Source organism: Syngnathus leptorhynchus, chromosome 16 (genome assembly GCF_054491065.1).
Source record: "Syngnathus leptorhynchus isolate UIUO chromosome 16, UIUO_Slep, whole genome shotgun sequence".
NCBI classification, from domain to species: domain Eukaryota; kingdom Metazoa; phylum Chordata; class Actinopteri; order Syngnathiformes; family Syngnathidae; genus Syngnathus; species Syngnathus leptorhynchus.
In genome coordinates this window covers 8,414,095-8,441,852 of record NC_141210.1, presented here as the reverse complement: position 1 = coordinate 8,441,852, position 27,758 = coordinate 8,414,095, and the positions used below count along the sequence as shown (strand labels likewise).

Genomic DNA, 27,758 nt, shown 5'->3' with positions numbered 1-27,758 from the left:
TGGCCTGGGCTCCACTTATGTGATCATCATCTTGCTACAGAAAAACAAACCATACTTTTTTCTCTTGGAATGCAAAAATCTTTCATGTCCCGAGAAAAGCAACAGCTTTTGAGGAGCGTGGCAGCCCCTCAAGCCCAGTAGCTGATGATGAACACGGCCACAGAGAGGCAAATGACGACATTGGCGTTCACCAAATTTTTCAGACCTGGATTTTCTTTTAGTTGACTGAGGTCGGGGGCCACGGGCGTCACAGGTCTTTTCTCTGCCTCGTCAGACCGTCGCTCCATCCCGCACAGCCAGGAGAGAGCAGACACCAGCCGTGACTGACGTCTCGCGCCGGAGCCTGGGTCCGAGGACTCTGGAAGTTGGGGGAGATGGCAAATGAGCAGATAGTGGAACAAGGTCAAAAAGATGGTAAACTGTACCTTTTCTCATGCTGTCAATTGCCTTTTCCGTGACCACCATCTCTGCCATCTCGTGACCCGTGACCTCTTCCACCCTCTGCTCTTTGACTTCCACCGGGGCAACCCTTGTGAACCAAGTCAGACGGTCAATCTAAAAAACAAACAAAAACAAAAAAAAATCCAGTCAACGACCATGCACAAACGCAGCATTCAAAACAAATGAAAATTTTTGACCTGCTCGGCTTTGGGTTTGTTGGTGGCCAGACTGACCAGCACGACCACGACAAGTGTGATGAAGGACAGCAGCGTGGAGAAGTAGAGGTAATGCAGCGATTTGACCACGGCGGGCCTGTCGTCCTGCTCGAAGCACAGTGGAGCCGGGTAGATAAAATCCAACAGCATGCGGACGCAGCCAATGGTCAGGCCCATGGCCACGCCCCAGAAAGCACCCTGCCGGCATACAGAAACAATGCTCGGAACGTGTGCTTTGGTACTGGCCCGAGGAAAGTTCAACAATATTAGCAATGGAGTCAGCAAGCTATTGGTGCTTTCTTGAATTGTGACACAGTGGTTCTGGAAACCAAATGCACAGCCCTAAATCACATACTGCTCTACCTTCTCGTTAGTCCTAGTCCAGAAGCAGCCCAGGAGGAAGATGATGGACACGGGTGGCTGCAGGTAGGTGCTGATGGACTGAATGTAGATGAACAGCTGTCCTCCTTGACTGGCTTGAATGACGGGAATCCACAAAATGGACGCCACCACTAGAATGAGCACAAAAACCCTAGAAAGTAAAACATTTTGTCATCAGAATGTTTTCGGTGCTGCTGTTTTGGTTACCAACAGACAGTGCGCATAGTAAAATACTGATTACCCACCCATGTCATTTTACTTTACACTCCAAAAGAGTTCACATCCAATTGTGTGGTCCATATCTACGAATAAAAAGATAAACGGACCTGCCCACTATCATAAGCTCCCACTCGGACGCCCCGGATCGGTACGTCTTCCACAAGTCCATGGTGAAAATGGTGCTGGCGCTGTTAAAGACGGATGTGAGCGAGGAGACGAGCGCAGCAATCATCACAGCCATCATCAAACCTCGGAGTCCTGGAAGATGCAGCCAATGCATTTTATATGAATACTGAGGTTGAATAAAGGATAGGAAGTCACCTGCGGGGAGCAGCTCCAAGACCAGCCTGGCATAAGCCGTGTCGGTACATCCTACTGGATTGCCGCAGATCTGCTCGCACAACTCTGGATCGGCACAGGCTACGTCATCTGGAAACAGTTTTATTCAAGGGCAAATGGGTGTGAAACTTTCTGGATTTTCTTGGACCCAAATGATTATTCCATCATTTGATTGAAAAAAGGTCATCCGCTGATGTTTCCCACCTGTGTAAAGTATCCTGCTGATCATGCCGGGCAACATGATGGCAAAGAAAGGCAAAAGCTTGAGGTAAGCAGCCAGCAGGGAGCCGCCTTTTGCATGGGTCAGCGTTTTGGCAGCCAACGAGCGCTGCACAATCACCTAAATCACAACCACACACGCAGTTGAAGCCATTTTTGTTGTGGTGTATTTCTTTAGAATAGCTGCTGTGTAACATGATGAAATCAATCAATTCCATATTATATTGGTAAGTCAAAAGGAGCAATTAGACTAAAAAGACAAAAATAACGAGGTTTCTAGAAGTGATCCTTAAGGGATATTTAAAAAAAAAAATAGAAGAAACCCGACCTGATCAGAGCACCAGTACCACATGGAAGGAACGGACATGCCGATGATGACGCCGGGCCACGGGAGGTCAGAGTCCACCGGGTCTCTGAATATATGGAAGGAGTCCTCTCGGGGGATGCCGCACGTCGTATTTGGCACGCGAACCGACGGGATGGCCTTAAGGTAGCCCTCCATCAGAGCATTCCAGCCTCCAACCTCTGCAAAACCTGAACAGCAGTATAAAAATAGAGTGAGCCAACGTGAAAAGATGCCATGACACAGGCGGCGTCATTGTTCAGGATACGCTTACTAAAGCCCATTAGGACGAGCGCTCCCGCCAGCATGATAACTGTTTGAGCGGCGTCAGTGTAGATGACAGTAGCCAAACCACCTGAGGAAGGAACAAGACAACACATTCAAGTAAAGTTTTAAAAGGCTACAAGAACCCTCTTGGCCATACAATTGTGTTACCATTTAATAACATTAATTTTATGCAATTAAATGAGTAATGTGGGCTCACCTGCCACGGTGTAGAGCGCAGTGACAGCTAGCAGGAGCGTGATCGCCAGGTAGATGTCCCACTGCAAAGCCATCTTTATAAACAATGCACCAGCATACATGTCCACCTGACATCCCAGACAAGAGACAGTGAACATCATACACACTTGGGCACGCTAAATGAAGATGTAATGGTCCAAGTCATACCGACATCTTGGTGAAGATGTAAATAAACAAGAATAAGACAGCCATGAACAAATGCGTTCTTCTGCCACCGTATCGCCTCTGTAAATATTCAGGCATAGTCGTCACCTGGGAGGAAGCGGCCAGAAAACATGTCACTAAGTGATGATGAAATGAAATTCATGTCAGTGTGGATTCAGCTTACCCCGGAGGCCAGATAAATGGGCAAGAAGATCCACGCAAGCAGAAGCACCATGAAAATTCCCTGTCACATCAAAACATGGAAGTAACACTTGAGCACCCCAAGGCCCCCAAGGGTCTCGGCGCATCATACATTCCATTCGTAGGCAATCGCCCCAATTCCCGCTGCTGCTCCGGATCCGGCCAGGCCGATGAGGTGTCCGCTGCCGATGTTACTGGAAAACAGAGAGGCCCCTACCTGCAAGAAGAGGATGAGATGCGGCAGAATTTTTGTTCCGTTCTACTGCGGTATCTGTGACTTTGAGTCCATGGCTTCAAAAGGCAGGGCTTGGCCTGGTGGGTGTCAGCGAATAAGTTGGCTGAAAACTGTGTCTTGCTAAGTGAAACCACTTGAATTCTAAATATTTACAGATTGATAAAACGTGTTCAAAGTCAGTCTGGATGCGTCTTAAGGAGTTTGAACTCACCGGCCACCAGGTCATGCTCTTCCCTGCCAGGAAGTAGCCATCCACTGTGCTGCGCTTTGTTTTCCACATTGACTAGGAGACACATGACAGAACACAAAAAGAGAACAATGAAGTGATCAAATGAAGCTACTGCCCCCCCCCCCCCCTTCCTCCCTCCCTTTCCTCCCTCACTTGGACTCACCCAAAAGCCCACAGCCAGGACCAGGACAAAATAGAGCACCAGTACCACGATATCCAAAGCTCCCAAGGGAGGACTTCCTCCGCCTGGAGACAGCGTCGTCGACATGGTGCTCCCTTGTTGGGTTGCTGCAAGATCTGAGGTCATCTGAAAAGAAGCAAGAGATTAACATCTGTGATTAAAATGTGATGTACCGCCATCATTTATTGAAGAAAAGCAAGCCATGAGTCGTACTATTCTACTAGAAGCAGGTACTTGGACACACAAGAAGCAACACTTGATTTCACATTTGTACATTTTAAAAATACAATGAGACACCAAAGCAGTTCATGTGAATTCAATTGCTGTGAGATGAATTAACTTGCCCTGCTGCCACAAATGAGGAAACCGGCGACAATGACAACAGAATAATCTTTGTGTTGTCATGTGTTACGAGTTTGTGTTTTGTTGAAAATAGAGAAAACTCACCTCTCCGTCAGTTGCCACCAACAACAAAGCATTTCCAGGAATTAGCCAAAGATGAGTGAATGAGCATGAGGAAGGAGCTTTCACGCACCTGGAGATCAAATTCCACTTTCAACACGTGTACGCTGATCATTAGTTAAAATGTAAAAGGTTTATTGTTGTCAGACGCACGACACTTACACATTGACACGCACACACATGCACTCATTGCGAGTGCTTTACCCTGCAAACCCTGGCAGAGAATCGGAAGTCTACGAATGTGTTCATCAGGAACAAAATCAAAAGAAAAACAAAGACAAGAATTCAATTCCAGGAATAAAGTTCACTATAGGTTTATTACCAGGAAGCTTTTACATTTTACAGAAGTAGGTTTCATTTTAGAAGAAGAAAAAAAATCCAATCATAAATAAAGTAGGAATTTTAAAAGGATATTTTTTCAAAATATATTTTATGAGGCGTGTTGTCATTTTTTAGAAGAAAAGCCACTGTCACAAGAGCCAAGAATTCATTTTGGGAGGAAAAAAATGTCAAGTTTATTTGAATAATTCCAGAAAATCATGAAGATCTCTGACTATAAAGTTAAAATGTAATGAGCTCTGACTATAAAGTTAAAATGTAATGAGAGAGAGAGAGAGAGAGAGAGAGAGAGAGAGAGAGAGAGAGAGAGAGAGAGAGAGAGAGAGAGAGAGAGAGAGAGAGAGAGAGAGAGAGAGAGAGAGAGAGAGAGAGAGAGAGAGAGAGAGAGAGAGAGAGATTGATGCTTGGTAGGCCGATTGAACTCTCCAAATTCTCCCTAGGTGTGAGTACGAGTGCGAATGGTTGTTCGTCTCTGTGTGCCCTGCGATTGGTTGGCAACCAGTTCAGGGTGTCCCCCGCCTACTGCCCGATGACGGCTGGGATAGGCTCCAGCACGCCCGCGACCCCCGTGGGGACTAAGCGGTTCAGAAAATGGATGGATGGATATTTATATATATATATATATATATATATATATATATATATATATATATATATATATATATATATATATATATATATATATATAATTGACTTACTGTCATGATGACGGACTATTCTTGTAAAATGACAGCTTCCAAAGAAAAAAAAAAAAATCCATTTATTGCTGTAAAGTTAGGCTCTATGTTTCCATGAAACAAACACCCATTGTGATTCTTGATATTGACAAGAAATAAAAGCTTGACTTTTCCCATGCGACATTTTCAGCTATTCTAGCCTGGTGTGATGCACAGGTAAATAAATAGACTCTGACATTTGTGATAAAAGCTTTAGAATCGATAGTTGCTCTGCAAAGCAATGGCTTACAGGAGAGGAGCCAGTTTCCAGCTTCATCAGCCGTTTATGTACATAACTGCAGCTACCAGATTAAAAGTCATTGTTTCTGCACTAGGGTTCTCATAAGATGGAGGAAGAACACAAATTTTCAGTCAGAAATGAAAATGCTGCTTATGCATCCTAGCCATTTCTTTTTCTAGACCAGAAGGCAAACATTTGCATATTGCACGCTTCCCGCTGTCAGCGCAGAGAAAATATTGGAGCCGATCAAGTGCCGTCTGTCACCACATTTTTCGAAACAATCTGTTGAGACACTCCCAAATATGAACTTAGCTTACATTCAGAGTGGCGGGCATCTTAACAAATAATAAACAATATCAAATAACAGAAAAACTATAATTGTACTCAGCACATTTGCGTTCATCGAAACATCCTAAATGCTGCTACAAAATGATTCAATGGGTAAGGTACACACCCATTTAGTGAACTTTGAAAAGGAAACTTAAAAATGGAAAATGCAATAAAAAAAAATCTGCAATACAATCATAAATATTGTATACTATTGGTATGACTAGATGGGCCATCTTGTATGTCCCTTCCAAGTAGAAACGGTACTTGAAAACTGATTTGGCTCAGAAAAGTGCAACAAGTTACATACGGGATGTGAAACAGCGTAGCTAGTTGGCGAGCTCACAGGCTTCGGGTGCTGCACTTGGCTCATCTGCGGCGTGACCTCATTGCTTGGGAATTTAAATAGCCGCATCCGAGGAAAATGCATTTTCAGGGTTTAGCAATTGCTAATAAACTACACAATTAACAAAAGCTAGCAAGCTAGATGGGGGAAAATTGGGCAAACATCTTGATTTTATAAATGCTTATAGAACCAAATGAAGAACGGCGTGGGCGGAGCAGTAAGTTGCCGCAGGCCATACTTTTGCCAGCCGTGCTTTCAAGCATAACAGCGTGTGTGCGTGTGTGTGTGTGTCTATGTGCGTGTTTGTTCTTTGAAAGCGCTACCAAACAAGCGGGGAGGCCATTCGAGGACTTCTCGGGCTTTTGGGGTTTTCAGCTGCCTGGTGATCGCTGAGAACCCTCTGTGGTGAAGAAACAAATGCACATTGGCGTCTGTATAACAGGAAAGCCTGGCGGCTCTTTGACTCAAGCAATCAAACTTTATGAGGATGAGCAGTTCATCAAAGTAACAATAAAGTTTATGATTAAAGTACAGTACTGAAATAATACTTTGTTGGAATCGCCGCACTATTAAGTCAGGCACTACAATTAAGGTATCTACTTGCAGAAAGTGTATCTACTGGCAGGAAGAGAAGACTTTCAAACCCATAAAAACACCCAGACACACACAGGCACACACACACACGAAATGGTTCCTCCTCACCTCGAACTTGTTGACAAAGTCAGCAAAGATGCCAAAGAAGGCCTCCGTGTTGGTGCTTTTGCAGTCCTCCCCGAAGTAGGAGGCTGTTTGAGAAAATTCTTCCAGAGAGCTCTGTTGGAGGGACTCCAGAGACTGCACGGCTGGATGACTATTTTCCAGAAAGGTCTGCGCAAGGCCCTGTCAAGGGAGATGGCCGCCAATGCGCCGGTGTCCAACCCATGGCTCACGGGCCAAGTCTGGACCTCCACTAGCTTTCAACTAGTCTGAGCGCGGTGCTGCAGGTGTTGGACACTTGCACCCTAACACAGAAGGATACACTCATGACGGCGGCAAAGCGGTCTTCGGCGCTCGCTGGCATTTTCTGACAGGCCGAGCGGATGTTACGGATGGCTCCGTGCAGGTCGTTCAAATCGGATGTGATCATCCTTTGGTTGACTGAATGGATCAAAACAATTTAGGGCACTGCGTTTAATGACTCAATTGTTAGCGTTCACCTTTGGCTGCGAGAGGAACCGTGGTGAGATCTTTGGAAAAATCCAGCACGTCGGGAAAGTGATGGCACAATGACTTGACCAGAATGTGCAGGAACGTCGACTTCCCGTCCATCGTCTTCGTTGTGCTCAGCTGCAAAGATTCAGAAACAAAATGACCCGCACCGAAGGATTCGAGTGTTGCTGCCGGTCCCTGTACCTCAGTCAGGAAATTGATCTTAAAGCCAGTTGTCTTATTGCTTTTGGGCTGGCTGCTATTCAAGTAGTTCCCCATGGCCAACACAAACTGTGGAGCAGATACAAATGCACAAAGTTAGCTCATCATATTCGCAAGCAGGGTCATCAAATTCTATGAATAAAGTCAGAAGAGACGAGCGTGTAACTTCAGGGGAACAGAATAACCCCAACAAGAAAAACCAGGTTGGTACCTCGAGAATCTTTGCAAGCTTCTTGCTGCTCCTGAGATCTGAGGAGGCCTTGTTGATGCATTCATAGGCTCCCCTCAGCTCTTCCGTCTTCTCCTGCAGTGAGCACTTGAAGAGGAGGCTCTCCAGGCGGGTCTTGTACTCAGGCACTGACAGCATCTCATTTTTCCGGGAGAAAAAGATAACAAAATCGTAAACCTTCATGAATATGTATGTATCCTCCAAGTGCTTATGTATGCCAAGAACGGTGAGAGAAGGGAGCAGCGGAGGACTCTGATCTACCAAGACACTGTTAAAGTAGGAGGACCAAGAGGACACTATTAGGAAAATTGAAAACATCGCTACCAAAATGCCTGCTGTCGCTCCGGACTGTACGGTACCTGCAGTACAAACTGGTCGGGCTCACTGAGTTTGCTGGGGTCCTCGCAATAGTCCTGGTACTTTTTGACCTCGTTGGCGTCAGGGGCATATAGCAGCAGCTGTTTAATGTGTGAGGGCTGCAGCCTGTCGGAGCTCATGCTCAGCAGCACCTGACGCAGCTCTCCGGGGGACAACTTCAGGTGGGCCATCAGGATGGCTGCGCAAAGAACAGACGGGAGCATCCTTCACTTTGCCTTCGACCCGTAATCTCCTCGGAAGCACTTACATGCATTGTAGGCCTTCTTGTGGGACAGAATTTCAATGACATCCTTTTTCCTAAATGTTTCCAGTTGTGCCAAGGGCTCCGGCGCGAGCGCTGAAAACAAGACTGTCCGTCAAAAGTCAACACATTCGTCAGAATATTGTCAAAGCAGCCAATCAATCCACTTACGAGACCCTTTCTGTGTCCCAAAGTGCATCTCCAGGTCCAAATACTTCACCATGTCATGCAGCTTCTCGTGGTCAGAATTTGCGCCCAACTACAGAAACAGACAAGCGTGGCACCAGCGTTACTAACAATTTCAGCCAGACTCTTTTCAAGTCAAAGTTCTAAGACGTAGCCTTACACGCCCAACGTGCAACTAGCCCAACATTCACCTGGCCCCAGATAGTGCCTTCCGAGTTCTCCACTTGCTCCCAGCGCAGCCTCTTGACACTCATGTGATGGGAGTCCATCCTGGAGAGGGTGGGCCGGGGTAAGGGCGGAGGGGAGCAGGGTGGAGGCAGAGGTGGTGGCGGGGGTGGGGGAGGCTCCGATAGAGACGGGGGGAGCGACTGGGGCTGAATTGGGCTCTGTATTGCTTTGTGCTGGGACTGGCCCTGGGGCTGCTGCTGCTGCATCAGGTGGTGGGAGGGCTGGGAATGGGGGCGGGTGGTCTGGGTGGCCGACTGGGCCGGCTCGCGCTGGCCCAGAGGCTGGAAGGAGGAGAGCACGGGCTGCTGCGGCTGAAGAGGCTGGAACGTCGACAGAAGCGGGTGCGCCCGGTGGGCTTGCTGCTGCGGATGGATCACGTGAAACTGGTGCTGGTAATCCTGCGGCGGCGCTTGCGGGGTCATGTGGCAGATGTGGTGGATGTGAGGCGTGGCCGGGTTGTGGCGAGTCTGCTGAATGGAATGGGGCCTCTGGGGCGACGGCTTGATGGGTTGGGGGTGATGCCTTTGGTGTACTGGCGGCCCTTGTGCTGAGCCTTGAGGCTGACTTTTAAGACTCCGACGGCTCTGCTGCGAACGGCTCTCTCGGTTCATCTGAAGCGGCTGGCAGGGAGGCTCTTTCTGGACGTGATGCAGCAGCTCGCTGGAGGAGTGATGATGCGGCTTGACTTGTTGCTTTTGTTGGGACCGGTCAAGGATCTCACTGGAGGCGTGGTGGGGCTGGGCTGGGTGTATCTGATGGAGCAGTTCTCTGGATGAATGGTGGGGCTGCCCCCTGTGCAACTGCTGGCCTTGATAGAGAAGTTCGGTGGACGAGTGGTGAGGTTGCCTCTGCATCATCTGGTGAGGTTGATGAAGGAGTTCTGTAGAGGAGTGGTGGATCTTGGGCTGATGGAATATTTCTACAGAGGAGTAGTGGCTGCTGGGTTGTTGCATCTGCTGCGGTGGTTGGTGGACCTGCGCATGTTGCAAAATCTGGATCATTTCCGCAGAGGGATGGTGGAGCATCTCGGCTGAGGCATGGTGAGGCTGGGCCCTGAGGCTTTGGTGGCTTTGGTAAACATCCTCGGGATACTGCCGACTCGGGTTGGCCGTGGGAACAGGGGGCAGGTGATGCGGAGGCGGGGCCGACCGGGACAGGCGTCGATGTTGCCCGGGCTGCGCCTGCTGCTGCCGCATCATGCAAAGAGGATGGCGAGAGTGTTGGTTGGAGGTTTCCGGTGCAGGAAGCGGCGGTAAAGACTGGTGTAGCTGCTGGAGTGCTAGTGGCGAGTGGGATTTCTGCTGGGTGGGCTGGGCGGGCATTGAGTGGTGGCTCTGGGAGAGCTGCTGCATCACTTGGTCCTCATAAGCTTTTTGGTCCTGTGCTCGTCTTTGCTGGAAGGCTCGTTGCTCCTCAAACATTTGCTCCTCAAAGGCTTTGAGCTCCTCCAAGGCCTTGTGCTCCTCATAGGCTTGTCTCTCCTTGAACAGTTGCTCCTGATACAACTGCTGCTCCTGGAAGGTCTGATGTTCCTCAAAGGCCTTCAGCTCTTCATATGCTTGCCTTTCTTGATACGCTTTTTGCTCCTGCTGCTCTTGATAGGCCTTTAGCTCCTGTATGGCAGCCTGGACCTGCAGCCCCTCTTCGGAGGGCAGCACTTTATGCAAGGAGTGTCGTTTTGGTGGCAGGTTGCTGCGGGGCGGGGGTGGGGGAGGCGGGCCAGATTTCCGGCGGATGGGCACGTAAGCTCTCGGCGAGTTTTCAGGGCTGTAGCTAGCCTGCTGCTGCTGCTGTGTTGATGGTGCTGGTGGATGAGACGGCGCAGGTGCGGCTGGAGGCAGAGGAGCTGGCGCATCATTGAACTGAACGGGCGGAGGTGGAGGAGGCGTCATGGGGGGCGGAGGGATGTGGTCGGAAGAGGAGGAATAGGTGAGGGAGGAAGCATTATCGTCCCCGCTGCTGCTTTGGAGGTCGCTCGGGCTGCTCAGCTCGGGACCCACGAATCCTCCGCTTTCTTCTTCGTCCATGCCTAACTGTGCATCATTATCTTCCTCCTCCTCCTCCTCGTCATCATCATCTGGGAATGCCACCTGCCCAAATTCCTACCATGAAAGGGGAGATAGTAAGTGAATCAGTCATTTGCCTAAAATGATAGACTTTTTGAACACCAAATTTAATTTTTATACAGAAAATAATTACAGTACATCTGAAACACATGATTATAATAATATATTCGAGAGAAAAAACATGTTATTTTGCCTCATTCAAATCATGCAAAAACGATCACATCTTAATATCTGAACATTTAAATATGTAAACTAAAGTGCAATCACATTTGTAAATGAATGGCTTCTGGTTTTTGAAATGTAAATAAATATCTACTATGATAAAACAACAAAATTGCAATAACTGCATTAACCATCAAAGTAAAGTCTCACTGTAACTATAGTCTTGAAACAAATCTGAAGAAGGAAAAACATTGCAATAAAATAATGCAAACTGCTACCGCTATTTTTATTTTTCTTCTTCATGACAGGGGTTCGCTTTGGCCTGGGGAGTTAAGTTCAGCATTCGCCTTGAAGATATCTGGCGCCATCTAGCGTTGTGAATGGGTATAATGTCTAGACCACGAATGTAAGACGACCCCCACTTTTTCAGTCTTGTTTCAATGCAAAAAACACCGTCTTATATTCGGGCCAATACGGTAAATACCTCTTCGTAGTCGTTTTCAGGAGTGAGAAAGTCATCAACAATTGCCACGCGCTGGCCCAACTGCTCGCTCAGCGCGTCCAGAAAGCGGTCAGTGTCTTCGGACCGCGGCGGCTTGGAGAAAGTATATCGACGTTTGCTACTGCGGTGCGGCGGCGGACTCGATGGCAAATCAATGAGCTCCGGCGGTGAGGGTGGTGGGCTATCCAGGGTCATGTAGGGGTTGGACTCCCCGCTGTTCTGGCTGGTCAGGCCTGATGGGTAGAATTGGGTAAGGGGAGGGCTCGGGAGAGGCTCTGGCCACGTAAGAGCAGGTGGGAGGCCTTTACGGCTACCTGCAACCAAGAAGAAATACGTATGCACGTTAACAACATTGAGAGAGTGCGTGCAAATAGGAGCACAGTAAGAGAAGAACAGAAAAGAATGAGCAAGGGACAAGAATGAAAGGAGGACATTTGGGGCCATTTCTACCGGGCATGTGAATGTTTATCACAGTTTGGGAAAAAAAAGAGTTTGTTTCAAGTGCCACCATTTTGATGCTGTAACAGAAGAGTGCCAAAAATTGCTCCAGGAAGTTTGGATCTAGTACATCGGGACCCGACCTAACTCCCGACAGCAAGAATGTGTAAAAGTTGCATTCATCCGATTCAAATTGTGGTGCTTTGAAGAAATTGGGGCTCGTGTGTGTTTCCCAGCTCCACTTCCACCATCAGCACATCCTCAAGCTTGCTCGCGTGTGCCGCTTTGACAACAAAAGTTTCAAAAGCCGACCTCATTTTGGGTTTTATGGAACAAAATATCATCGATATAAAATTCAAGGATAGATTTGGATGTGGGTTAGCTGCTCGGGGATGAAGCGTCACTGCACTTTTTCATCATTCCACCGACTTGGTATCCCATCTTGAGAGAGGCAGAGCACGCATGACAGTCGGACGAGGTCCCGGCGGGGCTACCTGTGTGAGCACGCGTTGTCGGGGAAGCTGCGCGGGAGGGGGAGTCCACTTCCAGCAAAGTCTCAGGGGCAGGAGGAGGGCGAGTCTTCAGGGACTTGGATCTCTTGGCCGCGTACATGTTTTCCAGTTCGGCGTACACGGCCGACAGCTTGCGTGGTGGAAATGTAAATAGAGCACGATGAGACCTTTCTGCCCAAATGGTTTCCAGTGAGAAGGGGCGGCACGTACATTGGCGAGGTTGTTGGGAGTCTCGGGAAGAGAGGTCCCGTCGCCTGATTGTCTTTCTCCTGGAGCCAACCGCATTCCGGCTTCCAGTAGCGAATCTGCACGGAAGCCTAAAGTCATCCAGGCATGACAATGAGCCAACACCCAATTGCACACCGGGGAAGCTTCATGTCAAATTTGGTTTTACGGCTGATTTGGGTTCATAATGAACATCGAGAACTGACATTTGCTTTTATCACTAAGCCTAACCTACATGCAAACATAGTTTCGGGCATACGAAACAGGCAACAACACTAAGTAGAACTGCCCAATCTAATATAACATAAAATGAAATATTAGACAGAGCTTCCCTTGTCCATTCAAAATTATCAAATTAGAAAAACAACTAGAATCGTCAACGAGATTAGAACGTGTAGCTGTTCCCACTACTTAATGTTGTGATGATAAAAAATAAGAAGCACTTGACATGCTGGCCATCTGGTCAATAATTATGCCAGAAAATAAGTTTAAAAAAAATAAAGCAAGTCCGATTCTGTACCCATGCTCAAGTTTGTGCCAATGAGCAAGTCGTCAGAGCTCCGCCCCCTCACACTGCTCCTGTACGTGGTACCCGTCACCCTCATGGAGCTGCTGCGGCGATGGGGCTCGGGGGCAACCTCGGGCTCTGGTGGAGGGGGAGGTGGTGCTGGTGGAGCTGGAACACACACATACACAATCACACACGCAAACACACGCAAACACACAATCTCACACACAATCACACACACACAAAAAACAGTGGCGGGCCTCGCATATGCTGTGGGACGTGTTTTGCCCGTCAAGGTGTTTGGCTGTCTCTGACAGATGACGGATGACGGAAAAACATCAGGTAACTTTAACATCAGCTTTTGAAGATATTTTCATTTGTTGGTTTTAAGTTTGACCCACAAAAGCTCACGCAAAAGGGATTTTACCACGCATTATAATTCATACCTACTGTAGGACGCTTCTGAAAAGAAATTCCACTTGACAAAAAAGGAAAGGGGTAACAGCATAAAACGTTGTCCTCTCACCTGGCGCCTTGAATCCAAGAAAGCGTGAGATTTTGCTTTGGCAGTGTTCTTGCTCTTCATACGTCAGCAGCTGGTAAACAAATTGCCAGATGACCTGCTTGGCCGGCGTATCCAGCACCGGGAAGGCATCCACGATCAGCGTATCCACATTCCTGTTGCCATGGAAACATCTGAGAATGCCTCACACACACGATTAATGTTTTGATTCTACTTCTCACCTGTGCTGGAAGAAGTTCTCCAGAGCCTTGCAGACTGTGTACCTCTCCTGGATGGTCAGTAGGTGCTCCAGTTGCTGTCCGAAGGTGCGTCCGTGGACTCGGATGCTCGGCGGCAGGATCTCGGCCACCCAGCGCAGGGAGCCGAGCGCGGGAGAGCGTGCGCGCTCTGTGGAAATGCCACCCCCTGCCAAGTCCTGCTCCGACATGCTGAAAGAGGGCGGGCCGTCCTCCACGACCAGGGTGGGCATGGCGCCACTTCCTTGCAGCATGGACACCACCTTCTCGTGGGAGGAGGTCCTACAGCCAGACACGTTATGAGATGAATAGTTAACGCTCAAGTTAGGAACGTTCTCGTCAAGACCCTGTTAATCCGTAAGGAGACCAATCCTAACATTACACGTCAAAACAGTCCAACCATGCTTTAGCAGTCCTAACACCCTAGGATGGTAACACCCTGTTTGGCGTGACAAGCTATGATGATGAACGCTGGGCCAATGATAACTTCTTACCTCATATCAAGGCCGTTGAGGAACAGGATGCGGTCTCCTGGTTTAAGACCTGCCTTGTCTGCTGCGCTGCCTAAACAGCAAAACAAGTCAAAGCGAGTCCAACGAGGCTCTCAACATGCACCTTGAAGTTACCCGGGATGACAGAGTCAATCCACACAGGGGCATGACCCCTGAGAGTGAAGCCAAAGCTCATGTTGCCTTTGCACACTCTCACGGTCCTAAAGAAAACAACAGCAGATGGAATAAATGGAAATAGTCACAGATCTCCCTCAATAAACATGCTTGAGATTTAGTTTGTCTGTTTCTCCACAGCCCTGACCTGCAGTTGGTTGTCGATCCGCCCGAGTGTCCGGCTATGAGCGAGGTGGTCTTGCGCATGCCGCGGGGCAGGGGGGCGTAGCCTTCTTCCGCGTGCGTGCGTGGCACCGAACTGGCGCGTGTGGAGACCGCCGGGCGCTCGGGATGAGCCTCACCGCGGCTGCGGCGCAGGTCGCTACGGCTGGGGTCGCTGAAGCTCCGCCCCTTTAGACGGCTCATCGGGCTCTGGGAAACCACCTCGTCAAAACGCTCCCGGTGCTTCTTGGGAATGAAGATCCTGGAGAACAATTTTGAGGATGAGTGAGGGAAGCCCTCAGGGTGAACTTCAGAAATTTTTTTATTCAATCAGCGCAGAGTAGGAAACCAAGGCAGATACATTATTTGCAAAACGTTTGCCATTTTTTGTCCATGGGTAGGATCCACTTAATTACTTGAAAAACGTCTTCTCCGTAAGCTGCAATAAAAAGACGGCTTTTGTTTGTGCACTTGCTGCAGCAAATGCAAGGAGGGTTTCACATTCACTTGCATAATAACACCCCCCCCCCCAAAAAAAAAAGGACACTCCACTCCCCATCCAAACTTCTGGTGGCTTTTTCTTATCCAATATAGAAAAAACAGCCTCACACTAAGGCATGAGGACATGTCTCATCTACGTACGTAGCTGACATTGCAGCCATTGTTTGTGTTATTGCTTGTTCAAGGGAGGCATGACAGAGCTCTCGCTTTGAATTTCACACTGCATGTGAAAGTAAAGCAGAGTCTTGTTTTTGTTTCTCGTCAACAAGTCTGACATATTTGGCTTCATAAGATCTCGCCGTGGTTTATATGATGCCAATTTCCTGCGAGAGCAAGAAAACAAAACACGGAATTGACCCAGAAATGCAGGAAAGCTGACAGACAAGGCAAAGTCAGTCATGACAACTTTTATCGACGCTAAAACACACACAAGCAAAACAGACTCAAATTTGGCCGTCTGCTAGTTTGTAAATCCACCGCATCGCTCCTCCAAAAATGCAGCCGCCACCAACATCATCATCACCCCCTTTCCTCCTCCTCCTCCTCCTCTTCCCAACAGCGCAGCCTTCATCCAAACTCTCCAGGGGTGCTTTGCATGTTCCGAAATGGCCCACTTGCACAGAGCCACCACAGGACAAACAAAAACAACACCGCCGGAAACAAATGATAGTAAATGATTTGGTTTGTTAGTGGGGAAGGCTGCATGGAAAAAAAAAAACTTTCAGGCAGGTTGTTCATTAATATCCTAAATACTTGCTAAACATTGCTGACATACATTCAGCTTGCGGAGTAAGATAGAATGTGGAGTAGGAGCTCTTTCTGGGCCAGGTCATGTATCACGGAGGGAACGGGAACATGCTTGTGCTCACTGATTGATGTGGGCCAAGCAACTCTGGTCACCAATCATACATCAGACAAATGCAACAGAATCAGGCGGGTCATTGTCGTCAAATAGCAAACGCGGCTTGATGGAAAGAGTCCTCGGTGGGACAAGCCTGCCGGCATAGAAAGTAAAATGTAACGTACCGAAAATGTCTGGCAAGGCTGCGTTCTCTTCCCATGGCTCTTTGAGGAAGCGCCGCCTCTCAGTAAGCCATACAAACGCCTCCTCGAGTCTCCCGTCCGCCGTCAGCGGGCAAAGCCAACAGGGCAAGTGCTCGGCTTCCCTGCTCACCGGCAGAAGCTCCCTAAGCGGCGTCGGCAGATGGTCACCAACTTTACCATCATTGGCCCACACGTGGCAGCCAGTCACACTCATCCATCATGCAGCGCCGCTAACAAGAGCAAAAGTGACAAGCGGCTCTTCCTTCACAAGATGAGGAGGAGGAGGAGGAGGAGGAGGAGGAGGAGGAGGAGGAGGAGGAGGAGGAGGAGCAGGAGGAGGAGGAGGAGGAGGAGGAGGGAAAGTGACAAGAATTGAAGAGCGCCCCAGTGGACTGTCCAAGAACATGTGTGCGTGTGTGCGCAGCCTTACAAGGCTTGATACACGTTCAGAAGAGAAAGACCCCACAAGCATTGGAGGATTTGGAAAAGTCATGAGGATTGCAGGCTTCAATCCATGCAGCGACCAGAAATTCCACATGAAGCATCGTGTCTTTCCAATGTTGACGTCAAATCATGGCTTTGAGCCCAAATTGAAATGTTTGAAGGCCACTCAACGGCCACAAAAGCCCCCTCCGTGAGTCGTCACCTTATCGTGGTGGAGGGGTTTGCGTGCCCCTATGATCCTAGGAGCCATGTTGTCTGGGGCTTCATGACCCTGGTAGGGTCACCCATGGCAAAAGGTCAAGTCAAGTTTATTTGTATAGCCCTAAATCACAAGCAGTCTCAAAGGGCTTCACATAGACAATCAATTGACAATTATTCTCAAAGCATCCCCTGATCTTGGGCTCCCAAAAGGGCAAGTAAAAACTCAAAAACCCCAACCAAGGGAAAAATGAGAAACCTTGAGAAGGGACCACAGATGGAAGGATCCCCCTTTCAGGATCACCAGGCTGCAATGGATGCAAAGAGGGCATATAAAATACATAATATGGAAATCAAAAAGTGGATGCCCAGGCCAAAGCGAAGAGCTGTCGGAGGTGCCTTTGATTGTCCTGGCAGTGTCCTCTAGGAGGGTAATCCGCTGCAGTTCCCTCATGCTGAATTGGTCCACGAGAATCTAGATAGCCGCCATCAGCTTGGGTGTCACCTAACCACCTCCCCAGCCGGGGAGGGGTGGGGGGAGTGGGGTCGGGGAGAGGGAGCAAAAACAAACTCCAGCCGAATCGGCTACTACAGGTTAATTAAAGGCCATAAGAAATACGTCTTTAAACGTGTCTTAAATGTTTCTACTGAGGTAGCAGTTCTAATATCCATTGGTAGGGCATTCCAGAGCTCTGGAGCCCGAATAGAAAATGCTCTAGCCCCTGCAGACATTTTCTTGGCCCTCGGTGTCACTAAAAGACTAGCGTTTTGCGAACGAAGGTTACGAGACGGAACATAAGGAACAACTAAGTCGACGAGATATGAAGGCGCTAAGCCATGCAATGATTTATAGGTTAATAGAAGAACCTTGAAGTTACATCTTAAATGGACCGGGAGCCAGTGTAAATTGGCTAATATTGGGGTCATGTGATCAAATTTTCTTGTCCGTGAGAGCAGCCTTGCAGCAGCATTTTGTACTAACTGTAGACTTTTGATGCTGGACTTGGGAAGACCAGAGAATAATGCATTACAGTAGTCCAGGCGCGACATGATAAATGCATGTATAATAATTTCCGCAGCACCGGTCGAGAGGATTGGGCGAATTTTAGCAATATTACGAAGGTGAAAAAATGCTATTCTGGTTATATTCTTAATGTGCTTTTGAAAGGAGAGCGTTTGGTCAAATATTACCCCGGGATTAGTTACAGTATCACTCTGAGTGATAGTACGGTTATCTAGAGTTATAGTGGTTTCCTTAAATAAATGTTGATAACGAGCTGGACCAATTATCAACATCTCAGTTTTATCTGGGTTCAGACGAAGGAAGTTGAGAGACATCCATTGCTTGATCTCCGCAAGATTACAACAGTCCCGCGGATCTGTCATTGATAGCGGCATATATAATTGGGTGTCATCCGCGTAACATTGAAAACTAATATCATATTTACATATTATGTCCCCAAGCGGAGTCATATAAATATTAAATAGAATTGGTCCTAGTACCGATCCCTGTGGGACACCACACGTAACTTTATAGAGCTCAGAGGACGCATTGCCATGGACCACTCGGTGCGTCCTGTCTGATAGTTCTGAATGAAACCAGCCTAGTGCTGACCCCGAAATACCAACACAACCTTTAAGACGCTCTAATAAAATATCGAAGTCAACAGTGTCGAAGGCAGCACTAAGATCGAGTAGTAACAATACCGATGAAGTGTTTGAATCCATAGCTATGAGGAGATCATTAGTCACTTTAGCAAGTGCTGTCTCAGTGGAATGATTAGCTCTAAAACCAGACCGGAATGATTCATATCGATTATTAGCGACCATGTAATCAATAAGCTGCTGCGCTACTACCTTTTCAAGCAGTTTTGCTATGAATGGGAGATTTGAAACTGGCCTATAGTTACTGAGACAGTACGGGTCAAGATTTGGTCGCTTAAGTAGCGGTTTAATGATAGCGGTTTTAAAGGCTGTTGGCACTATCCCAGAGGAGACAGACAGATTAATTATATTTAAAACGGACGGTCCTAAGATTTGAAATAATTCTTTAAATAGTTTGGCTGGAAGCGGGTCAAGTAAACATGTTGTTTGTTTAGCCGCACTAACTAATTGTGTAAGCCTTTCGAGGGACACGCTTTTAAAATTTGAAAGGGTTATTGCATGATCGTCGGCGCCGGTCGGTCCCGACTGAGCGATCGGAAAGGTCATCTTGATCTCATCCCTAATGGATTCAATCTTTCGAGCAAAGAATTTCATGAACTCGTCAGCCGAGTGAAAGGAGCTATCGGGGGTCGGCTGGCGTAGTGTTAGCTTTGCCACTGTATCAAATAGGTATTTAGGATTGTTCTTATTGAGATTAATGACCTGCGAAAAATAACTGGTTTTTGCTAAGATAAGCGCATCTTTATATTTCAGGAGGCTGTCGCGCCATGCCTGATGGAAAACCTCAAGTTTGGTTAAACGCCATTTGCGCTCATGCTTTCTACTTAATTGCTTTAGCGAACGTGTTTCATCTGTGAACCACGGAGTAGGCAATCTACAACGAGTTTTCAGACGTAGCGGCGCCACAGAGTCAATGGCATTTAACAATGTAGCATTGAATTCATTTGTAAGATTATCAATAGAGCCGGTACATGAGGGAATTACGGCAAATGCTGGTGGCAGTAGCCCAGATAGCGCAGTCGCAGTCATGGAGTTAATATTACGACTGCTATAATTCTGATTGCTCTCTTGTCTTTGACTAAGAACTAAAATTTCAAATTTTATTAAGTAGTGATCAGACAAAACAGTAGTGTATGGCAGTACTGTTATATTAGAGGTTGCCAGTCCTCGGGATAATACCAAATCTAAGGTATTACCATTCTTATGCGTTGCTACCTGTACGGCTTGCGTAAAACCAAACGTATCAATTAGAGTCTGAAACGCTGAAGTAAGTGGCTCTGACGGTAAATTCATGTGGACGTTGAAATCGCCCATGATTATTATATTATCCGCATTTGTCACTAAAAAGGGTCCTAGGTGAGGGGCCAGACAAAGCACGGCTCACCAAAGCCCCTTGCATACAACTTACTTACAAACAAATATGGACTTCGTTTTCCCTCGCCTGGACGCGGGTCACCGGGCCCCCCTCTGGAGCCAGGCCTGGAGGTGGGGCTCGAAGGCGAGCGCCTGGTGGCCGGGCCTTAGCCCATGAGGCCCGGCCGGGCATAGCCCGAAAAGAAAACGTGGGTCCCCCTTCCCATGGGCTCACCACTTGTAGGAGGGGCCAAAGGGGTCGGGTGCAAAGTGAGCTGAGCAGCGGCCAAAGGTGGGGACCTTGGCGGACCGATCCTCGGCTGCAGAGGCTGGCTCTAGGGACATGAAATGTCACCTCTCTAGCTGGAAAGGAGCCCGAGCTGGTGTGTGAGGCAGAAAAGTTCCGACTAGACATAGTCGAACTTGCTTCCACACATAGTTTGGGCTCTGGTACAAGCCCTCTCGAGAGGGGCTGGACTCTCTTCCACTCTGGAGTTGCCCACGGTGAGAGGCGTTGAGCAGGTGTGGACATACTTATTGCGCCCCGGCTGGGCGCCTGCACATTGGGGTTCACCCCGGTGAGCGAGAGGGTAGCCTCCCTCCGCCTTCGGGTGGGGGGACGGGTCCTGACTGTTGTTTGTGTCTATGCACCGAACGGCAGCTCAGAGTACCCACCCTTCTTGGAGTCCCTGGAGGAAGTGCTGGAGAGCGCTCCTTCTGGGGACTCTATCGTTCTACTGGGTGACTTCAATGCTCACGTGGCATGACAGTGAGACCTGGAAGGGCGTGATTGGGAGGAACGCCCCCCCCCCGATCTGAACCCGAGCGGTGTTCTATTGTTGGACTACTGTGCTCAACACGGATTTTCTATAATGAACACCATGATCAGGCATCAGGGTGTCCATGTGTGCACTTGGCACCAGGACACCCTGGGCCGCAGTTCGATGATCGACTTTGTAGTCGTGTCATCGGATTTGCGGCCGCATGTTTTGGACACTCGGGTGAAGAGAGGGGCGGAGCTGTGAACTGATCACCACCTGGTGGGGGGTTGGCTCCGATGGTGGGGGAAGATGCCGGTCCGAACTGGCAGACCCAAACGCTCTGTGAGGGTCTGCTGGGAACGTCTGGCAGAATCCCCTGTCAGGAAGAGCTTCAACTCCCACCTCCGGCAGAGCTTTTCCCACGTCCAGGGGGAGGCGGGGGACATTGAGTCCGAGTGGACCATGTTCCGCGTCTCCATTGTTGAGGCAGCCGACCGGAGCTGTGGCCATAAGGTCGTTGGTGCCTGTCGTGGCGGCAATCCCCAGACCCGCTGGTGGACACCGGCGGTAAGGGATGCCATCAAGCTGAAGAAGGAGTCCTATCATGCCGTTTTGGCTTGCGGGACTCCGGATTCAGCCTTGGATTCAGGAGGAGCAGTGTGGCTTTCGTCCTGGCCGTGGAACAGTGGACCAGCTCTACACCCTTGGCAGGATCCTCGAGGGTGCATGGGAGTTCGCCCAACCAGTCCACATGTGTTTTGTGGACTTGGAGAAGACATTCGACCGTGTCCCTCGGGAGGTTCTGTGGAGGGTGCTTCGGGAGTACGGGGTGCCGAGCCAACTGATAAGGGCGGTTCGGTCCTTGTATCACCGATGCCAGAGTTTGGTCCGCATTTCCGGCAGTAAGTCGGATTCGTTCCCAGTGAGGGTTGGACTCCGCCAAGGCTGCCCTTTGTCACGATTTTGTTAATAATTTTTATGGACAGAATTTCTAGGCGCAACCGAGGCGTTGAGGGGGTCCGGTTTGGGAACCTCAGTATCGCGTCTCTGCTTTTTGCAGATGACGTGGTGCTGTTGGCTTCTTCAGGCCATGATCTCCAGCTCTCACTGGAGCGGTTCGCAGCCGAGTGTGACGCGGTCGGGATGAGGGTCAGCACCTCCAAATCCGAGTCCACGGTCCTCGGTCGGAAAAGGGTGGAATGCCCTCTCCAGATCGGGGATGAGATCCTGCCCCAAGTGGAGGAGTTCGAGTATCTTGGGGTCTTGTTCACAAGTGAGGGCAGGATGGAGCGTGAGATCGACAGGCGGATCGGTGCAGCGTCGGCAGTAATGCGGACTCTGTACCGGTCCGTCGTGGTGAAGAGAGAGCTGAGCCAAATGGCAAAGCTCTCGATTTACCGGTCGATCTACGCTCCTACCCTCACCTATGGTCACGAGCTATGGGCCGTGACCGAAAGAATGAGATCCAGGATACAAGCGGCCGAAATGAGTTTCCTCCGCAGGATGTCCGGGCTCTCCCTTAGAGATAGGGTGAGAAGCTCGGTCATCCGGGAGAGACTCGGAGTAGAGCCGTTGCTCCTCCACGTTGAGAGGAGCCAGATGAGGTCGCTCGGGCATGTCATCAGGGTGCCTCCTGGACGCCTCCCTTGGGAGGTGTTCCGGGCATGTCCCACCGGTGGGAGACCCCGGGGACGACCCAGGACGCGCTGGAGGGACTGTCTCTCGGCTGGCCTGGGAACGCCTTGGGATCCCCCGGGATGAACTGGATGAAGTGGCTGGGGTGAGGGAAGTCTGGGAGTCCCTCCTAAAGCTGCTGCCCCCGCCACCCGACCCCGGATAAACGGAAGAAGATGGATGGATGGATGGATGGATGGATGGATGGATGGATGGATGGATGGATGGGCCACAAAAGCGGCAATGGCCGTTGTGGGATCGTCTTGACTCACACGGCAGACGCGCGCCTGCCATTGGGGAAGGGCTGAAGAACTGTCACTGCGTCAAAAATGAAAAGGTATTAAAAGAAGTAGGCTGCTTATAAATAGAAGGCCTCCCATGGGAGGGCGAGGCAGATACAGGGACAGAGGCGGGGGCGTGAGCGCGTGCATAGGCGGGCGCGCGGGAGAAAGAAAGGAACCAGTTGACACGCCTGGCATCAATTGCACATCGCGTTCACATCCGTCCTTCATTTGGAAAGTTCACATTGAGGAAGGCCAGGGAGCTTTGGATTTTGGTGATTCCTATATTTGGCAGATTAAAATTCCGACAGACCGATTAAATGATCAATTCAAAAATATATCCGAAACAAATTAAAACTAAGAATTTAGCCTCGATAGATAACGGCCGATTAAGTCAGACAAGCCGAGTTATCGTTCAGGCCCTAATTTTCTATTCAGCAAGACCTCAGAATGATGTGGAAGAACACAAGAGCCCTGACCTCGAGACCATCAGACACCTCAAGATGAACACAAAGAGAAACTGAAAAATTGCATTCAACCCATAACGCTCTTTCATTTTTTCTCAATTGTGTTCCAAAATCTGAACAGGTGCCAACCAAAGTTTCATTTGAATCATTTGTCCAATGAGCATGCTGGCCTAAAAACTGCGCTATGACTTTGACTTTCCAGATGTCTGATCCATTTTGTCATTGTACGAATGCCAAGAAGTACCTCGAGGCAAAACTCTGCAAGGCTCTCAGCACCAAAACAACATGGTCCCATCATGCTGCTGCTGCTTCTTGCAAATGTGACTCTAATGTCGTCTTCCTTTCATGTGGGGAAACAAACCCAGCACTGGCTTCAAAACAGAACAGCTACACCGGGAAGAGGAGGCACAACTTTGCATATCAAAGTCTCGCAAGGTCACAGAGCACTGAGCGCGAAAGAGGAAGACGCAATTATAAGGAACAAATGCTAAAGTTAGTTTGAGAATCAGCAATGGAGCCATAACTGTCGTCTATGGAGACAGCTGATGCATAATAGATGGGACGCCTGTGCAAAAAAAAAATAAAAAAATGTCACGGGCAGTTTTCTAAACAGGACACATACTCGTGGGACAACCCATTAGGTACACCTGCACAAAAGAAAATGCACAATTCAATAATCATTTTACGAGAGAAGTGGTGCAAGCTGGAGTGCAGCATTTTGAATTTCAGGTTTAATCTGTTCCACAAAAACATTAGAAACAGTCAAAGTGATGCTGTCCAAGTAAAGTGACTTTGTAAAGGCAAACATTTTGGATGAATGTCATCAGTTTGCAACCTGCAACGCTTGCAGGGAAGGTATGCAACCTTATGTTGTGGCCGTTGAGTATGCAATAAAAGTGGCATTGTACTATTTTTAACCAGCCGATGAAGACGCTTTGACAATGACAACTCCAACAGAAGCCTTGCAAATAAACAAAACTGACAAACGGTACTCACCGGAGGCAGCAAGTCATCATTTCCTCCAACAAACAACCTTCAAAGCACACGTATGACCAAAAGTGCAGCTGGAACGTTTGTCTCAATTTTGGAAGGTTTGCTCATCGCAAAGTCAACCAGCCTGCAAACTGGCTGGAGCGGTTAGAACAGCTCCACCAAGAGGAGCCCATAAAAAGCAAGCAGCAATGCGCTCTACACGCACACAATTGCCTATCAAAGGACGAATGCATCACAGCAGGCAGAGAGAGTGAGAGAGAGAGAGAAGCAGAGAGAGAAGCAGATAGAGAAAGAGAGAGCTCTTGGTGGCCACCAAAAGAGAGTGTGAGAAGCAGGAATCGGAGATGAGTGAAAACATTGCAAGGCTCAGCAGAGCAGTGCTGTGTTTGGGGTTTGAGTTTCACAAGGGTGCTGAACAGAGGAAACGCAATACAGTAGTATTGAGGATTTGGGGGAAGGAAGTCTTCTTTGTACCTGACACTTTCGATGAGCTGCCGATGGCGCTCTGTGACGAGGATGTCTGGCAGCGCCTCGGCCAAGCTTTCCACGTGGCGATCGGCGGCGTACTGCTTCAAGACGTCAAAGAGCTGTTCCTTCAAATCTGGCTCCTCACCCAGGACCTCCTCCACCTCAAACACGAGCACAAAGCAATGCATAAAGCTGAGCTGGCTCAATCCGACCGCTCAGAGGGCTGAATTACACAAGGCCTGGTGACCCACCTTCTTGTTGAACTCCATGGCCTTGTGCGCGCGACTCTCCCTGATGCTGTCGCTGCTCTGCGAGAGGACTCTCATGCTGTTACTCAGCCGCTTGGGCCGGCGTGCTATGCTGAGCACGCCCAGACGCAGAGGACGACCCTGCGCTGCTTTGATCATGACGGCCGCTGTCTCGTGACGCTTGACCGGAATGCCGTTGACCTCTAGGACATAGTCGCCAGCCTTGAGGCCGGCATGGGCGGCCGCACCGTCGGTCACGCAGTCCTCCACCGTCAGAGGGCTGTCGCCCACGATGGTGAAGCCGAAGCGGCCATCCGGACCGGGAGTGATGTCAATCTAATGAAGAGAAAACATGCCATGTGAGTTTCACCTTCAGTTCTAAACTTCAAACAGTTGGCTTTCAAATCCAGTCATTAAATAGCGTGAACTTCTCAGCGCAGCATTAATATGAATAGTTTTTCACAGACAATAAAGACCAATGTGGCTGCCTGCTCTTATATCATCCATCTACATCTCTTAAACAGTCATTCTTTCTTGGTGCATGTTTCCGGATACCTGTTCAATGCGCGACACCACACCGATGCTGGGCGGCACCGTCTTGAGGGTTTGAGCTAGCGCGATCAGTGCCGGGGTGCTGAGGTTGGTCACGTCCTGACCCTCGATGTCCACCACCTGGTCGCCGGGCTGCAGGCCCGCCAGGAAGGCGCTGCTGCTCTCCACCACTGACAAGATGTAGCTGGGCCCAGTGCCGCCCAGTCGGAAGCCGAAAGCCTCGGGCCAGTTCTGATTGGTAGCGGGAAGACCAAGAACTGCAATGTGAAATGTAGAGTTGTGATCTTGATGTGTAAGGCGGGAGTTTGCAGGCAGTGTGTTTTAGTTAGCACTGGGTGGTATCACCTTCAGAGAGGAGGAAAAACTAAATAAAACAAAACAAAACATGGACTGTGAAAGTCAAACAACTTAATCTGCCAGCTCTAATTCCAATTGACATTTGTTTTCATTCCAAGTAAAACCACTATTCATGTAGCCTTGTCTAGTGGCGATGTTGGTAAATTACAGTTTGACACATTTGACAAGTTATCAATCCTTAGTTTTATAATGTCTGTTGACATTTGTAAAAAAAAAAAAAAAAGCTAGTCGTGACAACGCATTGACACAAAATAACAATGCTAACATTGCATTTGTTCACAAACAAACAGGTTGTGAGGTGCGAAATAAAGGTCAGAGTGTCCTTCACGCCTCAGCATGGAGCTAGAGGGGAAAAACGAGCTAGAAAAGGCAGGTTATTAGTGACGAGCACAGTGCTGCCCCCTACTGGCCTTCCTCTGGTGGTCACTGACCTCATTCCACTGGTGTGATAAGGAGTCCCTAGAGGCTAATATGACATCTGGATACATTGAACCTGACTATTTGAGGAGAGGGGATGATAATTTTAGTCATCGGTTCAGTCGTTAGTGGGTCTGTTTGACAACTGGTATTTGTCTTTTCGTTTGGTCTCACAGCAACACGGGGGGGGAATTAACCTGGGTTATAAAAATATATTAAAACACCATGCCACACATGGCCTCCTTAAGTCAAGGCAATGCTTCAAGTTTTGAAACGTTAATATCAACACGCAAAGTGTGGATACAACTTGATATAGGCAAGGAAAAATAACAGAGCACACTAATTGGAGCACAAGGCAGCCATCAAAAGACCAGTAGTAGGGAAATATTGCTCTGTTGTACGACTGTTCATAGGCACACTTTTTGTACGCTAAGACAAAGCCAGAATGTCCAATTAGGACAACCAAAGTCAGAAAAGTAATGAGAAAAAAAGTCAACGAGAGGTGCAAAAGGAATTTAATCAGTCACTTGGCGACGTGTGTGGGTGGATGAAATGTAAATATCAATCACAGCACAAGATTACATCGCGTCTGCTAAAATATGCATTGTGAATCTTTTCAAGCATTCTATTCTCCAAGCGTGCTATTAAAAAAATACATCCATATGTTGTCATTCTTTACCCTGTCAGAAAGTTCGTGAGATGTCAAAATGATGGCGACTTACAGAAATCTTTGGAAGCGCTGCGGGTGCCGGACTTGCTCTGGCGCAGGGAGAAGCGGCCCTTTCTGCTCAGGAAACGCCTCATCCTCGCCCGGCTGGCGGCGGGGCACGTCCCGGCCAGCCTCACCTTTCACACACCCCGGCCCGGCGGGGGAGCAGATGCAGTCAAGAAGTGCCTACTCGTACCGTCGCTCAAGCCGGACCTCCGGAAATGCTCTAGACTTGTGCGCCTGAGAAATAAAACACCCGAAAAAAAATCTCACAGTGGTGGTCCAAAGTGAGAAAACCAGCGAGTAGAGGGAGGCTTGCTCCAGCCTCGGTGAACGGATCAAAGAAGTGGGACAGTCAGTTCGGAAACAGTTCTGAGCAAGGAAAAGGGACAGCGAAGCCCCATTTTTCTATAAATACATCTGCCTGCTCTCTCTCTCGCACTTGCTTCACGTTGTGCTCGCGGATGCCGGGCCTCTCGGAGGGCCAAAGAGTGGCCCAGAAACGGCAGTGTGTACTAGCCGGCCGGGGAAATGATCGTGTCTGCCTTCACCTTTGCGACCGTGCGAGTGCCAGTTGAGAGATGAAACCTGCGGATTCTCCTCCGGGTTGCACGCATACACAAAAACGCACTCAAAGCCGCTCACAAGAAGAAAAAAAAACAAGCAGGCTCTCATTATAAATGAGAAAAAGAAAAGTTGGAGAGAATTATGACAAATTCAGGCCATGGGTCCTCAAGGTGTGGTTCGAGGCTCCCTCTGTCGGCACACATTCACATTCTTGAAGGTCATTTCTGGTGGTGCTTACGTTGCTTTGAGTGATACTTGGTGTAAGCTGTCGAAGAAGCATTGCCATAG

At 48.8% G+C, this 27,758-nt stretch overlaps 2 protein-coding genes across 8 annotated transcripts; both read right to left on the bottom strand.

The window, feature by feature from the left end:
• Positions 1-16: 16 nt before the first annotated feature.
• On the bottom strand, positions 17-3,795 carry slc5a11 (solute carrier family 5 member 11). The gene is made up of 15 exons (XM_085934627.1): positions 3,652-3,795; positions 3,471-3,542; positions 3,137-3,241; positions 3,008-3,067; positions 2,827-2,931; positions 2,642-2,747; positions 2,432-2,512; positions 2,143-2,348; positions 1,800-1,935; positions 1,578-1,685; positions 1,364-1,514; positions 1,020-1,188; positions 639-854; positions 426-555; positions 17-358 (listed from the first exon to the last, which is right to left on the bottom strand). The coding sequence occupies exons 1-15, from the start codon at positions 3,793-3,795 to the stop codon at positions 129-131; spliced, it is 2,019 nt and encodes a 672-aa protein (XP_085790753.1). The 3' UTR covers positions 17-128.
• Positions 3,796-5,175: 1,380 nt separating this feature from the next.
• grid2ipa (glutamate receptor, ionotropic, delta 2 (Grid2) interacting protein, a) lies at positions 5,176-27,586 on the bottom strand. 7 transcript variants are annotated; one of them, XM_085934604.1, is made up of 24 exons: positions 27,455-27,586; positions 26,917-27,143; positions 25,424-25,677; positions 24,872-25,204; positions 24,627-24,781; positions 14,758-15,033; positions 14,571-14,656; positions 14,439-14,508; positions 13,930-14,226; positions 13,712-13,863; positions 13,198-13,353; positions 12,663-12,769; positions 12,435-12,582; positions 11,485-11,816; positions 8,736-10,874; positions 8,530-8,617; positions 8,365-8,466; positions 8,099-8,295; positions 7,722-7,877; positions 7,493-7,579; positions 7,297-7,426; positions 7,119-7,237; positions 6,803-6,967; positions 5,176-6,500 (listed from the first exon to the last, which is right to left on the bottom strand). In XM_085934604.1, the coding sequence occupies exons 2-24, from the start codon at positions 26,996-26,998 to the stop codon at positions 6,420-6,422; spliced, it is 5,712 nt and encodes a 1,903-aa protein (XP_085790730.1). In that variant the 5' UTR covers positions 26,999-27,143; positions 27,455-27,586; the 3' UTR covers positions 5,176-6,419. The 7 variants fall into 7 exon arrangements, with proteins under 7 accessions (XP_085790730.1, XP_085790731.1, XP_085790725.1 ...); XM_085934605.1 differs by having other exon boundaries at positions 8,365-8,454; XM_085934599.1 differs by having other exon boundaries at positions 7,297-7,579.
• Positions 27,587-27,758: the final 172 nt, after the last annotated feature.

Bases quoted from the DNA above. Each gene is read 5' to 3' on its own strand.
- slc5a11 (XM_085934627.1), bottom strand. From the start codon at position 3,795: ATGACCTCAGATCTTGCAGCAACCCAACAAGGGAGCACCATGTCGACG. The intron at 2,513-2,641 runs GTGAGCCCACAT...TTCCTTCCTCAG, and splicing joins TGCGCTCTACACCGTGGCAG to GTGGTTTGGCTACTGTCATC. The intron at 1,936-2,142 runs GTCGGGTTTCTT...GTTGTGATTTAG, and splicing joins GGTACTGGTGCTCTGATCAG to GTGATTGTGCAGCGCTCGTT.
- grid2ipa (XM_085934599.1), bottom strand. From the start codon at position 26,998: ATGAGGCGTTTCCTGAGCAGAAAGGGCCGCTTCTCCCTGCGCCAGAGC. The intron at 7,580-7,721 runs GTACCAACCTGG...TCTGCTCCACAG, and splicing joins AGCTTGCAAAGATTCTCGAG to TTTGTGTTGGCCATGGGGAA. The intron at 6,501-6,802 runs GTGAGGAGGAAC...TCTTCACCACAG, and splicing joins ACTTTGTCAACAAGTTCGAG to AGGGTTCTCAGCGATCACCA.